At 34.9% G+C, this 16,722-nt stretch overlaps 1 protein-coding gene across 5 annotated transcripts in view; it reads left to right on the top strand.

The window, feature by feature from the left end:
* The window catches only part of DMXL2 (Dmx like 2), a 160,828-nt gene that overhangs the window by 53,310 nt on the left and 90,796 nt on the right, over window positions 1-16,722 (top strand). For all 5 annotated transcript variants that reach the window (XM_037021035.2, XM_037021033.2, XM_037021032.2 and 2 more), the window contains exons 9-13: window positions 1,388-1,562; window positions 4,683-4,922; window positions 5,398-5,669; window positions 6,341-7,037; window positions 7,385-7,506. In XM_037021035.2, coding sequence (XP_036876930.2) covers window positions 1,388-1,562; window positions 4,683-4,922; window positions 5,398-5,669; window positions 6,341-7,037; window positions 7,385-7,506 — 1,506 coding nt within the window. The remainder of the gene's footprint in view (window positions 1-1,387; window positions 1,563-4,682; window positions 4,923-5,397; window positions 5,670-6,340; window positions 7,038-7,384; window positions 7,507-16,722) is intronic.

Here is a 16,722-nt window from a genome sequence, read left to right as displayed (position 1 = left end):
GTACTTATGTAACATATTTTATCTTTAAATTACATATGAGTTTTTGGAGACCAAGGGCTTTTAGAACCTCCATGGTGCCTGATACTGTTTTTCAGGTGTTTGTGAAGTCGAATTACTAACTGCTGCATAAAAAAAAAAGAAAAAGCAAAAATATAAGTAAATATATGTGACCAGTGATTTGGCAAATTTTTGCTACCTTTTAATAATGTTATTAATACTGTTAAAAGTTGTTTTTAATAAAAAAAAATTGTCTGACCGAAGAGCTATTTTGTTTCTGACACCCTTTCCTACAAAACTCCTAACTGTAAGGTTCTACATACAGTTAAATTATACATTTTGTTCCTTTGGGAAAATAACCAGCCAATATTACACAGCCTTGCTAATCTAATTTAAAATAATGACAAATGCCAATGATCTCGTGAAAATCATTTGGTAGGCTTTTTGAAGTAGGAGCTCTCTTAATATCCATCTTAACCCTATTATAAGAAATAAGCAACTCCATAGCAGACAGAACAGAGGCAGAGGACACAAAGTAGAACTGATATGTTTTCCATATGAAGAGGGATAAGGAATGTGGAAATTGAAAGGAAAGACCAGGTGTGTTACTCTAACCAGAAAGAATTGAGGTGATGCTACATTTTATTTAATGAAATGTTAGAAACAAAGGAACTGAATAGGAAAATACTGTAAAGCATGGTATTGGAGGTAGGTTGAGTGACAGAATAAGCAAGTACCATGAGGTGGGGTTATGGAGCGGAGAAAAGATCATGCCTAGAGTGCATAGCCCATGTAGGAGTAGTCAGAAAAGTTCAGATAATTGAGTATGCTCGCAGAGAGCTTTTTTGTCATACAGACATGTCTCGATTTAAACAAATTCCATAAGTCAGCACTTCTTTGACGTCTTTCCTGGCTACTTTTACCTGAGTAGGTTCCCTTTATTGTCAGTTTCTGTGTCCTTTTTCTTCTTTATAATAGAGATCACACATTAGATTACTTCACTGTTTGGTTCTAAATGAGAATTTCTACTGGAAATATTCTTCCCAGTAGAAAGATTAGGGAGTTTTTTTTTTACTCATAATTGGTAAATTTCATCTCAGGACTGGAATATCCCTAGAAAACCAGACTTTGGACTCCTAATCTTAATAGAGGTTTCTGTAGATGATATTAGTAAGTATTGTTGAGCAATGACTTCTGCCTCGAATTATAAAATTTATAAGAACTATGGGAGATATATTCAGAATTATTCTACTATAGTTAAGAAAGTCTCATTTAAAATGGTCAGGTTTCACAGAGAGGAAAATCATAAAATCCTTAATAATAAAAAGGACTCTGATCGGAACTGATTAGATATTCAGAATTGGGGTTAGCAATTATTTTTATATTTTAGACAATCCACCATTTGAAAAATTTAAGAAAAGGACAAAGGAGGTCTTCTGTTCTTGTAACTCACACTGAGTTAATGCCTGACCAGATGGCAACACATGAAGTTCAAAGACACATTTCCCACCATGCAAATGCGCTGTGTCATTTTCACATTGCAGCAAGCATCAATCCTGCCACAGGTAAAGGATAGTAAAGTTTTATTTCTTATAAATATGCTGAAATAAGGTTAAGTAAATAGAAAAGTGGGACTACTTTTATAACCTGTTTTTAATTTCATGTTAATCTATGTTTCCTTTTAAAATACTTCTTCATTAGATATAAGATACCATTTCTTAAATTGGGACTGTGATTCTCAGGGAGTAACTTCAAGTAAGCTTTTTCGAGTACTGTTGTTTGTCTCAAATATAGCAAGGGCTCTACGCAAAGCAGAGCTGTAGCTGAGCCTGGAAACAAAAGTGGTGGCAGCCTGGTTAATTACTGTGATTTCCCTCCCTTTTATATTTACACTATTATTCTTTCTTCTTCACTCTTCTTTATAACTTTAAATATGTTTTCCTTGTTTTTCAACATAGTGGGTTTTCAACTGCCATTAACTTCTTGTCCTTCACTTAGGGGATGTTATTTTTTTCTTCTAACCTGATATTTTCTTTGCTCTTTTCCTCCCATGTGGTTGAGAAGTATTTTGCATCACGTTCAGTGTTGGCAAAAGCACATTTGAGAGCTTTTACGTAAAGGCATTGTTTTCTTACTGCATGAAAAAACATGTAAAGGCCTATAAATTTCATATTACATTGCTGGTAGAACTATATTTATATAAAGTTATAGTTATGCATCCTTGAAAAAGAAGTCCATTGCTTCAGAATGTAGAGGATTTTAATTTTAAATGCTTGTTTCTATAAAGATGACTGACGTTCAGTAAGTACAGTTCCAAAAGTCAGATCCTTAGAATGCTTCCCCACATTGTAGTAGTGACTCTTGATATGTGCTGTCCAGTATGGTAGCCACTAGCCACATGTAGTTATTTGAGCACTTGAAATGTGGCTGCCTTGCATATATTGGGTCAAATAAAATATATGATTAAAATTAAGGTAACCTATTTCTTTTTACCCTTTATAATGTGGCTACTACAATAAAAATTACCTATGTGCCTTACATTTGTGGTTTGCATTATATTTCTATTCAGTGCTGTGCTAGCTGATTAAATGTTACTTTGCTTACTGATCTGTACTTCCTGATTTACACTTTCGGATGTACCATGTTAATTGTATTCTAAGGTTGTTTTTATAATATGAGCTTGTTTTCAAATGTTGGTGGCTTTAGATTTTTTAACATTTTTAATATTTTTAAAAGAAACGAATTACTGACTGTGATGAATATCTAACTTCAGATAGATGCAGTTAGTGATAGTATGCAGTAAATTCAACATACACTAGAAAGCTTGACTTTTTAACTGTGTACACATAATTAAATGGAGTAGGGTCATAGGATTGTTCCCTATGGATAGATATTCTGTCAAATCATTTGGGTCTTAGGCACTGGATATGTTCCTCTGGCCATTGAGTCTTGCTTTCCAGCATATTTATTAACTTTCACCTTTTAACCAGTTTTCTCTATCTTCACCCTAACTTACTACATACTATTTAAAAAATCATTTTATAAAACTGTTTAACATCATGCATTTATAAGTGTGGTATGTAAATGCAATACTTAGGTTGACCACATTGATTGCTAAAAGCAAATAATTTTGCATTGTAGCCCTCTTCCTCTTCTCCACCTTTTCCTGAGGAAGAGTTTTGAATGTTCAGTAAACTGAAAGCATATACAGTGAATACCTATGTACCCTTTACCCAAATTCATCAGTTGTTAACGTCTTGTCATGTATACTTTTGTTCTCCCTCTTCTGCCCATTGTATTTATATCTGCTCCCTCCTCCCTTATTTTTGGCTGAGCCATTAGAAAATAAACTTGTTAACTGACATTAGCCTTTATCCACTAACTATATTACCACATTACCTAAATATTTAAAAATCTGTCTTCTCATAGAGGATTTCCTAATAACCACAATATTGTTACCACATGGAAGGAACATGGATAAAATATCATCTAATATAGAGTTCATATTAAAAGAGATTTTTTTATGCATTTGATGTTACTTCTCTTAAAACTCTAATCTAGAATCGTCCCCCTGTCTGTTACCAAAAAAAACAAAAAACAAACCATCAATCTCAAAAAAAAGCTGTCTCTGAGTTATTATTAACAATGCCTTACAGTCTAAATTTTTATTCATGATAAGATTTGGTAAAAATTTTTTGCAAGAATATAGGTACATAGGGGATGTACTATTTTATAGGACTGTTAAGTTACAAATCATATTTTATATAATTTGTTTCATTTTTATCAGAAAACTAGGACTGTCATTCAGGAATTGGAAAGAGAGAACAACTTGGAGCTTTATTTGACATTGATATTTGCTAATAGTACATTACTAGACTATCCTGTGCATTTTATCTCATTTCCCTTCTTTTTTCTTTCTGTTGAATGGATTATTTATAATATGAGTTAGAACTACAGAGATTAATTTTTTGAGTTATACTATTTATATGAACTAATCCATATTGTGAATTTCACTTACCCCAAATGGAGAAAATCTGCTGTATCTATAAGTTTGCCTGCCTTCCTGTGTTCTTTCTCACCATTATTTTCTCCCAGCTTTTTAGGAAAGTTTTAAACATTCAGAAAAGCTGGGAGAATAGTACAGTGAATGCTCATTTTCTCCATTTTGATTCAACACTTCATACTCTTGGTTTATTCCTTCTGTGTATATACATATATGTACATGTGCATGTTAAGTTTTTTCATAATCTTTTCAAAGTAAATTATATACATCATGGCACATCATCCATACATATTATAGCAAATATCTCCTAAGAACAAGGAGGTTCTCTCATAATCACAGTGTCATTATTTTACCTAAGAAAATTAGAAGTAATTTCATAATATCTAATATCCAGTTCATATTTAAATCTAAATTTCTGGAGTTATGTCAAAAGTGTCTTTTATAGATGCTTTTCTGTTTTTCTGTTTCCCCATCTCCCAACCAGGATTCAATAAGGTTTGAGCATTTGGTGCATTTGGTTTACCATTAAATTCCATTAATGTTTTTACAAATCCCAGCAGGTTATGTTGACATGTTTAGCACCTTTGCTGTGTAAGTATAGAATTATTCTTTATAAGCATTTGTCATATTTTTAAAGACATTAAAAATTCTTATTGAAATCTTGTCTTTTTTGTTTCCACAGATATTCCAAATGTCTTGGTTGGCACTGTATTTAATATTGATGATGGAAATGGGGGCTTTGTAGTTCATTGGTTAAACAACAAGGAGTTTAATTTTACATTATCTACTGAAACATTTATGCAGCAGTTACGAAAACTTTCTGAAAAGCAGGTAGATCATGAAAGTGACGAAGGAGATAGAGAAGATGAGGAACATTCACAGGAGGAAAGAGAGAGGGGTTTACATATGAAACTAGACCATGGTTAGTGACCTATGTTCATATATTACTTTTTTTGAGTTAACAACTTTATGTGATACAACTCTTAGTTTGTAATCCTTCCTTCTGCCTCCTTCCTTTTCACTTCTCCACTAATTCCGCAAACATTACTAACCGTCTTCTGTGGGCCATCTTCCATCTAACTCTGTGTGCTTTGTTATAACATTGCTTTGAGTTATGTGTTGCTTTGGAAGATGTGTCCTTTTTGGGGCAGCAGGTTTTGCTATGGTAAGAGTAATGATAGTGTAAATGAAATTTTGATTTCTCTGAAAGTACAAAATATAATAATGTTCAGTTCAGAACTGAAAATAGTTTCCTTCTTTTTTTTTCCTGCCTATTAATTGGAAAAGAAATTTATAGTTTCTTAAGATAGTATGCTGTTTTACACTATTGATAGTTTAGTATGTAAATGAATTTTTATAGTATTAGACTGTACTGATAAATTTATTTTCTGGTTCAGAATTATCCCTGGATAGAGAATCTGAGGCAGGTACAGGATCATCAGAACATGAAGATGGAGAAAGAGAGGGAAGTCCAAGAACCTATTCACGACCTAGTGTACCAATGCCACTGCCCACAGTCCTGCTTGATAGGAAGATTGAAATGCTGCTAGCTGAATGGAATAAGAATCCTGACATGCTTTTTACTATACACCCTGTAGATGGTACCTTTCTAGTGTGGCATGTAAAGTATTTGGATGAATATAATCCCGGAATATTTAGACAAGTCCAGGTATGTTTTACTGATGAAGCAATTATTAGATTTCCAAAAAAAAAAAAAGATGCTATTTAGATTAGCAGGTCTTCAGAAATACAGAAAGATTTTGTTTTTGGTAAGCAACTGAGAAGAGAAAACTTATTCTTACTACCAAAGGGAATCAATGACCACAAATTTTATAAACTGTTAGTTCAAATGAATTTTTGAACCTGGTTAAAAATTCAAATGAATTTTATAAACCAGGTTAAAATGAATTTGGCTTTGAAATATGACACTGAATATTTGAATATATGTGTATTGGGTTTTTTTCTGAGAATTCACAATATTTTGAGTAGGCTTAGGAGTGTGACTCAGGATGAGCTCTCCCTCCCCCAATTTTATTAACTAAATTTAGTTATCTTTATCTGTTACCTTTGTGAACTTGATTTATATACAGATTTGTGGTTGTGATCATTTAGATATAGAAGCAAAGCACTTGAAACTTTTTTTCCAGTCTTCTCTTAGGCAAATAAATAGAGATATGATATTATGTAACCAGAGGAAAGGGATTAGACCATAAAGAAGTTGGAAATGATATTTTTTGCTAGGAAGCTGAGATTTGACATTTTGAAAATGGAAGTATTTTTGGAAGGCTTTCTGAGAGGAGGTGAACTACTCACATTGAATCATATAATTTTGTTTTTCAGGTTTCTTTTTCTTCCCAGATTCCTGTTGCATTTCCTTCTGGTGATGCCAGCTCTCTTAGTAAAAATATCATGATGTATGCCTGTGTAAATTCTACAAAGGATTCTCACCACATTCTGTTACACCAAGAGATGATGGCTGTAGGCAGTCCTCACAGATCACAGCCACATTCTAGATCACATAGTACAAATATGAACATTTTAGCTCCCACAGTAATGATGGTCTCTAAACACATAGATGGTTCTTTAAATCAGTGGGCAGTCACTTTTGCTGATAAGTCTGCCTTTACCACTGTTCTGACTGTATCTCACAAATTTAGATATTGTGGTCATCGATTTCACCTCAATGACCTAGCATGTCATTCAGTTTTACCACTGTTACTGACATCATCTCATCATAATGCTTTGTTGACTCCTGAATCAGGCTGTCAGTGGGACTCAGACAATAAATTAAGTAGATTAATGGATCCTGTAAGACATATAAAAGGCTCCTTGAAACAACCTCTTAGAAATGCAGCAACACGTACATTTCATGACCCAAATGCAATCTACAGTGAACTTATTTTGTGGCGTGTAGACCCAATAGGACCTTTGTCATACACTGGAGGAGTATCAGAACTGGCTCGAATTAATTCTTTACACACTTCAGCCTTCTCAAATGTTGCTTGGCTTCCAACTCTTATTCCCAGTTATTGTCTTGGTAAGTGCTTCTTTTAATTGTGAAATTAATGAAAGCTTTACATTGCTACTTACCCACAAATGGTTTATGTTTGCCATTATTAGAAGGATTTTAACAAGTAGTCAGAATGTAGGCACTAGATTTATGTTTGGAATTTCTAGAAGTTTGTTTTTAATCTTTTCCCTCTGACTACTTATTTTCTATTGAATTTTTTTGTTAATAATTTTATATCCATTAATTTTATCTGTTTCATTATGATTCTGGACATGGGTATGCCTAAAAAAAGAAGTGTGAATATTGGTTTCCTGTATTTCAACCAATAATAAAAACAAACTATATGTTATAATGCAAAGCATTTACTTTCTCAGGCACATATTGTAATTCTGCAAGTGCTTGCTTTGTTGCTTCTGATGGCAAAAATCTGAGACTCTATCAAGCTGTGGTAGATGCAAGGAAATTACTGGATGAACTGTCAGATCCAGAATCTTCTGTAAGTATTTCCTAATCTTTATTAATATAGCTAAGCTGATAAGGAATTCTCTTTTAACTTGGCTAGGACTTCTGTTTGTTAGTTAGCATTTAGGGGAATGAGGATATATTTTGGGCTCTATGTGACAAATTTATTTTTTCTTGTGTGTTCCAAGGTATATGAATCAAAATTGTAGTCTACATCATGTATCAGCACATTTTACATTTGAGAAATAAATATGATTTTAAAAAATATCATAATTTCTTCTTGACGTTTTTCATTCTCTGGTTCTGCTAATATTTCTTTGTTTTACCTCACTTTATGTTTAAATTGGAAAATTGGAATTTTTCTGAGATTGATTCACTATTTTAAAAAAACCCAGTGGTTAGAATGTTATCAGTGGGTGGCAGTATCTTATTCTGGTAGGTCTGTATATGAACTGAAAGTCATGTATGTTAGTTAATATTCAGATTTGAATAGTGAATTTTCCACTTACCTGTAAAAACAAGGCTTTTTAAAAAACACCTGTTCTAATAAAAATGTTTCCAATATTGAAAATGAGAGACTGTTTTTGAGTGCCTAGTATGTACCCCTAGATATGCAGGGAATATGTTTATAATTTTCATCAGTATCTGTGTTTAAAGGGCTTTTAATTTAGTTGAGAGGAATTATTAATAAAAGGTTAAATAGCAGTTTAAGACAGAAGAGGTGTTTGAGGGTGGTATGTAATTAATTGCCAAACAGATGGCACTGGAAGCATTTCATAGTTTAGAGGAGAGAGATCAGATTAGGGCAGTCATAAAAATGTTCATTAAGGGGAATATTTGTTTAGTTTCTGACAGATGGATAAGATTTAGAAAGAAAAATCCTTTGTTTCTTCTTGAATGAGAAAATGACCTGAAAGTGTGGATACAGGAAGTACATGTACAAATAAGGTTTGTTCCAAAAACAGTGAGAAAACTAGCTGGACTGGAGTAAAAGGTTTGGCATAGAGAAAATCTAGAAAAGTAGCAGCTTAAAATTACAGAGTTGGAAGATACTTTAAAGGTCACCTAGTCTAACCAGCCATCTGTTGCTTTATTTCCATCCACCATGTTCTTGCCAATTTGTCATCTGGCTTCCAAGGAGGGGAACTTAACTGTAAATGCAGCTCATTCTGTCTTGGGAATTAACCTTAATATAATATTGAAATTAAATGTGTATTCCTTAAATTCTACTTGTTAGCCTTAGTTACATTTAGAATAAGTCTAGTATTTCTTGCATATGAGAGCACCTCAGATAGTAGAAAACTATCTTGTAACTCCTGAAACTTTTTTCCTCAAGCCAAACCTGTTTCTCCTCCACCCATACATTTCTCTGTTTTGTATTTCACCCTGGCTACTCTTGTCAGCAGTTTTCAGTTTGTCTGCACTCTGGGTATTGTAGGATAGCTAGAATATAGCAGTGTTATTATAGCTTTTCTCATTAGATGCTATTATGATTTGACCCTCATGCCACATTCTTTGTATGTCATTGATTCATATTGAGCTGACTCTCAAATATCCCAAAGTCATCCTTTACCAGTAAGCCATTCTGTATTTGTACATTTGAGTTTGGGGCCCAATGTAGGCTTATTTCCCCTATTATACTTCATCTTGCTAGGCTCAACCTAACAGTATAATCTTTTAGTATGTTTTGAGTCCAGATTCTGTTATTTGTGTTATTGCTTTATGACTTATATCATGAGCCTATTTGATGAATGTTGTTCTAGATCTTCATCTAAATCAATTGTAAAAATGTTAAACAGGACAGTATTAAGAAAGAGCCTATCACTGTACATTTGTCTCCACTTTTACTGTCTGACATATTTCTCCAGCTTATCCCTAGGATTTCCATGAGACAACTTGTCATGTACTTTGCTGAAATAAAATATACTCTGCCTACCAAATCTTAATGCAGCCAAAATAGGAAGTCAAATTTTAAAGAGTTGATTGCTTTAATGCTTAGTAGGCTGAATCTGAATGTATGTACCCTGATATTTCTTGATGACTAAAACGTACTAAATAGGCACGAAGTTTTTAAGTCAGATTTGCTGAAGTATGTTGTCTTCCATTTTGAAAATTAAAGTTTGCCTATTTTAGTCTTTTGACTGTGGCCTTCCCCAGAATTTCTGAGAGAATATCTTCTGTGGGTCATTGATTTCATTTGCAAAATTTCCCAGTAACCTGGAAATTGTTTCTGTATTATTTTTACAGAAAATATAAACTCATTTACAACAGACACATTCTTGGAATTTCTTTATTTATCTTGGTCTTCTACTCCCCTTTAACCAATGTACTATTTTTTCTAAGCATTTTTCATTTCTTTAAGTTAAAAAGAAATACTTTTTCACTATAGAAAACTTTCGGTTCTTTCAATTTTGCAAGCTAAATTCTTGAAATAGAAGACCAGAGACAAAGTAGGAGTTAGGAGTTCTTTATTCTCTGAATCTTTATTAACATTATATCAGCCTGTGTTAAAGGGCTTATCTTTTTCTTTATAATCGGAAAACAATAACTTACTCAGTGATTCAGTTAAGTTTTAAATAAATTTTTAATTTTAGAATAGTTTTAGGCTTAATAGAAAAGTTACAAACCCAGTACAGAGTTCTCATATACCCCACAGACTGTTTTCCCTATTTTAATATCTTATATTACCAGAATACATTTGTCACAAGTAAGATCCCATCTTTGGTATGGCACAATTAAACTTTAGACTTTATTATAAAGATGTAACTGGTTCTTTTTTTTATTAAGGTATCCTTGATATACAATCTTATAAAGGTTTCACATGAACAACATTGTGGTTTCAACATTCACCCATACTGAGTCCTCACAGCCACCCCTCCCCATTGTAGTCACTGTCTATCAGCATAGTAAGATGCTATAGAGTCATTTCTTGCCTTCTCTGTGCTGTACTGCCTTCCCTGTGACCTACCTATATTGTAATTATGAATTATAGCCCTCCTCTTTCCCCATCCACCCTTCCCATCCCCTCCCCTTTGGTAACCACTAGTCTCTCTCAGAGTCTGTGAGTCTGCTGCTGTTTTGTTCCTTAAGTTTTGTTTTGTTCTTATACTCAACAAAAGAGTAAAGTCATTTGGTACTTGTCTTTCTCTGCCTGGCTTATTTCACTGAGCATAATACCCTCTAGCTCTATCCATAAATATGCTGCAAATAATAGGATTTGTTTTCTTCTTATGACTGAATAATATTCCATTGTGTATATGTACCACATCTTCTTTATCCATTCATCTACTGTTGGACACTTAGGTTGCTTCCATATCTTGGCTATTGCAAATAGCTACAAAAAACATAGGGGTGCATATGTCTTTTTGAATCAGGGATCTTGTTTTCTTCAGGTAAATTCCTAGGAGTGAAATTACTGGGTCAGTGGTGTTTCTATTTTTGTTTTATGAGGAACCTCCATACTGCTTTCCACAACAGTTGAATGAGCTTAAATTCTGACCAACAGTGTAGGAGGGTTCCCCTTTCTCTGCATTCTTTCCAGCGTTTGTTGTTTCTTGTCATTTGGATGTTGGCAGTCCTAACTAGTGTGAGGTGATATCTTGTTGTGGTTTAATTTGCATTTCCCTGATTATTAGCAGTGTGGACGATCTTTATGTGTCTGTTGGCCATCTGAATTTCTTCTTTGGAGAAGTGTCTGTTCAGATCCTCTGCCCATTTTTAAATCAGATTGTTTAGGTTGTAAGTGTTGAGACATGTGAATTCTTTATATATTTTGGATGTTAACCCCTTATTGGATAAGTCGTTTATGAATATATTCTCTCATACTGTAGGATGCCTTTTTGTTCTGCTTATGGTATCCTTTGCTGTGCAGAGGCTTTTTAGTTTGATGTAGTCCCACTTGTTCATTTTTTATTTTGTTTCCCTGGCCTGGGAGATGTGTTCAGGAAAAATTTGCTCATGTTTATATTCAAGAGATTTTTGCCTATGTTTTCTTCTAAGAGTTTTATAGTTTCATGACTTCCATTCAGGTGTTTGATCCATTTCAGGTTTACTTTTGTGTATGGAGTTAGACAATAGTCCAGTTTCATTTTCTTATATGTATCTGTCCAGTGTTGCCAACACCAGTTGTTGAAGAGGCTGTCATTTCTGCTTTGTATATTCACGGCTCCTTTATTGTATATTAATTGGCCATGTATGTGTGGGTTTATGTGTAAGCTCTCTATTCCGTTCCATTGATCTATTGGTCTGTTCCTGTGCCAGTACCAAATTGTTTTGGTTACTTTGGCTTTGTGTAGAGCTTGAACCTAAAGGAGTGTAATCCCAGCTTTTTTCTTCCTTCTCAGGATTGCTTTGGATATTTTGGTCTTTTGTGGTTCCATATGAATTTTAAAGTTATTTGTTCTAGTTTGTTGAAGAATGCTGTTGGTAGTTTGATAGGCATTGCATTGAATCTGTAGATTGCTTTGGGCAGGATGGCCATTTTGACAATATTAATTCTTTCTATCCATGAGCACAGGATGTATTTCCATTTATTGATGTCTCTAATTTCTCTCATGAGTGTCTTGTAGTTTTTAGAGTATAGGTCATTCACCTTATTCATTAGGTTTATTCCTAAGTATTTTATTATTTTTGATGCAATTGTAAATAAGTTGTTTTCCTGATTTCTCTTTTTGCTAATTTGTTGTTAGTGTATATAGGAATGTAACAGATTTCTGTGTATTTATTTTGTATCCTGCAACTTTGCTGAATTCAGTTATTAGTTCTAATAGTTTTTTGGTGGAGTCTTTAGGGATTTCTTTGTATAATATCATGTCATCTCCAAACAGTGACAGTTTAACTTTTTCCTAATCACTTTGATGCCTTTTAATTCTTTGTGCTGGCTGACTGCTATGGCTAGGACCTCCAGTACTATGTTGGGAAAAGTGGTGAGAGTGGGCATCCTTGCCTTGTTCCTGATCTTAGAGGAAAAGCTTCTAGCTTCTTGCTGTTAAGTATGATGTTGGCTGTGGGTTTGTCATATATGGCCTTTATTATAACGTTGAAGTACTTACCTCTGTACCCATTTTGTTGAGAGTTTTTATCATGAATGGATATTGAATATTGTCAAATGCTTTTTCAGCATCTATTGAGTTGATCATGTTTTTTTCATCTTTTTTGTTAATGTGGTATATGACATTGATTTACAAATACTATACCATTCTTGCATACCTGGAATAAATCCCACTTGGTTATGATAGATGATTGTTTGTTTGTTATTACTATTTTTTTTTGGTATCAGTAATCTACAATTACATGAGCAACATTATGGTTACTAGCCCCCCCATCACCAAGTACCCCCCACAAACCCCATTATAGTCACTGTCCATCAGCATAGTAAAATGCTATAGAATCACTACTTGTCTTCTCTGTGTTATACAGCCCTCCCCATGCCCACCACCCTACATTATGTCTGCTAATCGTAATGCCCCTTTTTACCCCTTATTCCCTCCCTTCCCACCCACCCACCCTCCCCAGTCCCTTTCCTGTTAGTTCATTCTTGGGTTCTGTGAGTCTGCTGCTATTTTGTTCCTTCAGTTTTTTTCTTTGTTCTTATACTCCACATATGAGTGAAATCATTTGATACTTGTCTTTTTCTGCCTGGCTTATTTCACTGAGCATAATACCCTCTTGCTCCATCCATGTTGTTGCAAATTGGGTGATCTTTTTGATGTATTTTTGAATTCAGTTTGCTAATATTTTGCTGAGGATTTTTGTATCTGTGTTCATCAGGGATAATTGGTCAGTAATTTTCCTTTTTTGTGATGTCTTTGCTTGGTTTTGGTATTAGAGTGATGCTGGCCTCCTAGAATGAGTTTGGAAGTATTCCTTCCTCTTCTACTTTTTGGAAAACTTAAAGGAGGATAGGTATTAGCTCTTCCTTAAATGTTTGATAAAAGTCAATGGTGAAGCCATCTGGTCCAGGGATTTTGTTCTTAGGTAGTTTTTTGATTACCAATTCAATTTCATTGCTGGTAATATGTTCAGATTTTCTGTTTCTTCCTGGGTCAGTCTTGGAAGGTGGTATTTTTCTAGAAAGTTGTCCATTTCTTCTAGGTTATCAAATTTGTTAGCATATAATTTTTCATAATATTCTCTAATAATTCTTTGTATTTCCATGGTGTCTAGTGATATTTCCTTTCTCATTTCTGATTCTGTTTATGTGCATATACTTTCTTTTTTTCTTGATTTAATTGGCTAGGCATTTATCTATTTTGTTTATTTTCTCAAAGAACAGGTTCCTGGTTTCACTGATTCTTTCTATTGTTTTATTCTTTGCAATTGTATTTACTTTTACTCTGATCTTTATTATGTCCCTCTTACTGACTTTGGGCCTCATTTGTTCTTCTTTTTCTAGTTTCATTAATTGTGAGTTTAGACTGTTCATTTGGGATTGTTCTTGTTTCCTGAGGTAAGCCTCTATTGCTATATACTTTCCTCTTAGAACTGCGTTTGCTGTATCTCAAAGGTTTTGTTGAGTTGTTTCCATTTGTCTCCAAGTATTGCTTGATTTCTGTTTTAGTCATTGATACATGAATTATTTGGGAGCATACTGTTAAGTCTCCATGTACATGCAGCCTTTTTTGTTTTTTTTGCATAATTTATTTCTAGTTTCATACCTTTGTGGTCTGAGAAGCTGGTTGGCACAATTTCAATCTTTTGAATTTACTGAGACTCTTTTTATGGTCTGGTATATTGTCTATTCTGGAAAATGTTCCATATACACTTGAGAAGAATGTGTATCCTGCTGCTTTTGTGTGGAGTGTTCTATAGATGTCTGTTAGGCCCATCTGTTCTCATGTGTTGTTCTGTGTCTCTGCCTCCTTACTTGTTTTCTGTCTGGTGTGTCTTTTAGAGTGAGTGGTGTGTTGAAGTCTCCTAAAATGAATGTGTTACATTCTCTCTACCTCTAATTCTGTTAGTATTTGTTTCACATATTTGGGTGCTCCTATGTTGGGTGCATAGATATTTATAATGGTTATATTCTCTTGCTGGACTGACCTCTTTATCATTATGTAATTATGTCCTCTTTGTCTCTGGTTACTTTCTTTGTTTTGAAATCTATTTTGTCTGATGTAAGTATTGCTACTCCTGCTTTTTTCTCCCTATTAGTTGCATGAAATATTTCTTTCCGTCCCTTCACTTAAATCTGTGTATGTCTTTGGGTTTGAAGTGAGTCTCTTGTAGGCAGCATATAGACAGGTCTTGTTTTTTTATCCATTCAGTAACTATGTCTTTTGACTGGTGCATTCAGTCCATTTACATTTAGGGTGATTATTGATAGATATGTACTTATTGCCATTGCAGGCTTTAGATTTGTGGTTACCGAAGGTTCAAGGGCAGCTTCCTTACTATCTAACTGTCTATGTTAACTCACTTATCATTCTATTTCAAACAGAATCTAAAGGGTTTTTTTTCCCCTTCTTTTTCTTCCTTCTCTACTCTTTATAGATTAGGTTGAGGTCATATTCTGTACTCTTTGTGCATCCCTTGACTAACTTTGTGAGTAGTTGATTTAATTTTGTGTTTGCTTAGTAATTAATGGGTCTACTTCCTTTACTGTGGTTTTATTTTCTCTGGTGACAGCTATTTAGCCTTTGGAGTATTTCCATCTAGAGCAGTCCCTTTATGGTACCCTGTAGAAATGATTTGGTGGTGGTGAATTCCCTCAACTTTTGCTTATTTGGAAATTGTTTAATCCTGGCTTCAAATTTAAATGATAATCTTGCTGGGTAGTGTATTCTTGGTTTGAGGCCCTTCTGTTCCATTGCATTAAGCATATCATGACACTCCCTTCTGGCCTGTAAGATTTTTGCTGACAAGTCTACTGATAGCCTGATGGGCTTTCCTTTGTATGTGATCTTTTTTCTCTCTCTGGCTGCTTTCAGTACTCTCTCCTTGTCCTTGATCTTTGCCATTTTAATTATTATATGTCTTGGTGTTGTCTTTTTAGGGTTCCTTGTGTTGGGAGATCTTTGTACTTGCATGACCTGAGTAACTATTTCCTTCTCCAGATTGGGGAAGTTTTCAAGAATTATTTACTCAAAGACACTTTCTATCCCTTTTTCTCTCTTTTTCTTCTGGTACCCCTATACTGTGAATATTTTTCCATTTGGATTCGTTGCAAAGCACTCTTATTCTTTCATTCCTAGAGATCCTTTTTTCTCTCTGTTCCTTGGCTTGTTTTCCAGTTCTCTAATTTCCATTTCATTTACCATCCCCTCTACCTCATTAATCTGCTTTTAAATTCCTCCATTGTGTTTTTCATTTCAGATATTGTATTTTTCAAAATTTCTGTCTCTTTGTTGATATCCTCCCTCAGATCTTGAATATCTTTCTGTAGCTCTGTGAGCATGTTTATGCCTTTTATTTTGAAATCTTTATCAAGAATATTGGTGATTTCAATTTCACTAAGCTCTTTTTCTGGCATTGTTTTCTTATAATTTTGTTTGGACCAAATTCCTTTGCCGCTTCATTTTTTAGTGTTTCCTATGGAATAATAACTTTGTTTAGATTGTGCCCTCTACTGCCCAGAAGCTCAATTTCTTGTGCAGAGCCCCAGCTGTTGGTGAGCAGTGGGTGTGGTGCCTTTCTGTCTTGCTTGTAGTGGGCTGGGTGGGCCCTCAGCTGATTTCCCAGGAAGGGAAAATACTCTGTGAAGGTGCCGTGTGCCTGCAGCAATGGCAGGGTTTGCAGGCAAGTGGAACAGGCATCTACCAGGAAGAAAGAGCTCAGCTAGGATGGTTTCCTGTCTTCCCAGCGATAGCACCTGCCTCCAGTGCCAGATCTAGTGGTCCAAGTGGGTAGGGAGAAGCCTCTCTGCTGCCTCCCTGTAGCTGCCATGGGCAGGTCCACCCTCTGGCTGACCTGGCACAATGGCAGGGGCAGCAGGTGAGTGGCCCAGGGTCTACTAGGAGGAAGGAGCAGCAGCTGTGTACCCAAGTGGGCACTCTCAGGGCTGGGTTGCCAGCCAGGGAGATGGAATATCCGAAGCTCCTGAGAGTTGTCAACCTGCTGGGCTGAGTGTGCCAGTATGATTTTGTCCATCTGCCCTTTTTTCTGAGCAGCAGCTCTGTGTAATCTTTGCTCCTTTAGTTTCCTTCTTGCTGCTGGGAAGTCCTTCAAACTGTCTGCCTTTCTTTTGTCCCAGAGCTGCCAGTTGTGTATACCTGTTCTCCACAAGTGGCTGGAATCTCAGTCTCTCCGAGTATTC

The sequence above is a fragment of the Manis javanica genome, chromosome 8 (assembly GCF_040802235.1).
Source record: "Manis javanica isolate MJ-LG chromosome 8, MJ_LKY, whole genome shotgun sequence".
In the NCBI taxonomy this organism is placed as follows: Eukaryota; Metazoa; Chordata; class Mammalia; order Pholidota; family Manidae; genus Manis; species Manis javanica.
Note: the sequence above shows the minus strand (reverse complement) of the source record. Positions and strands in the feature narration are given on the sequence as shown.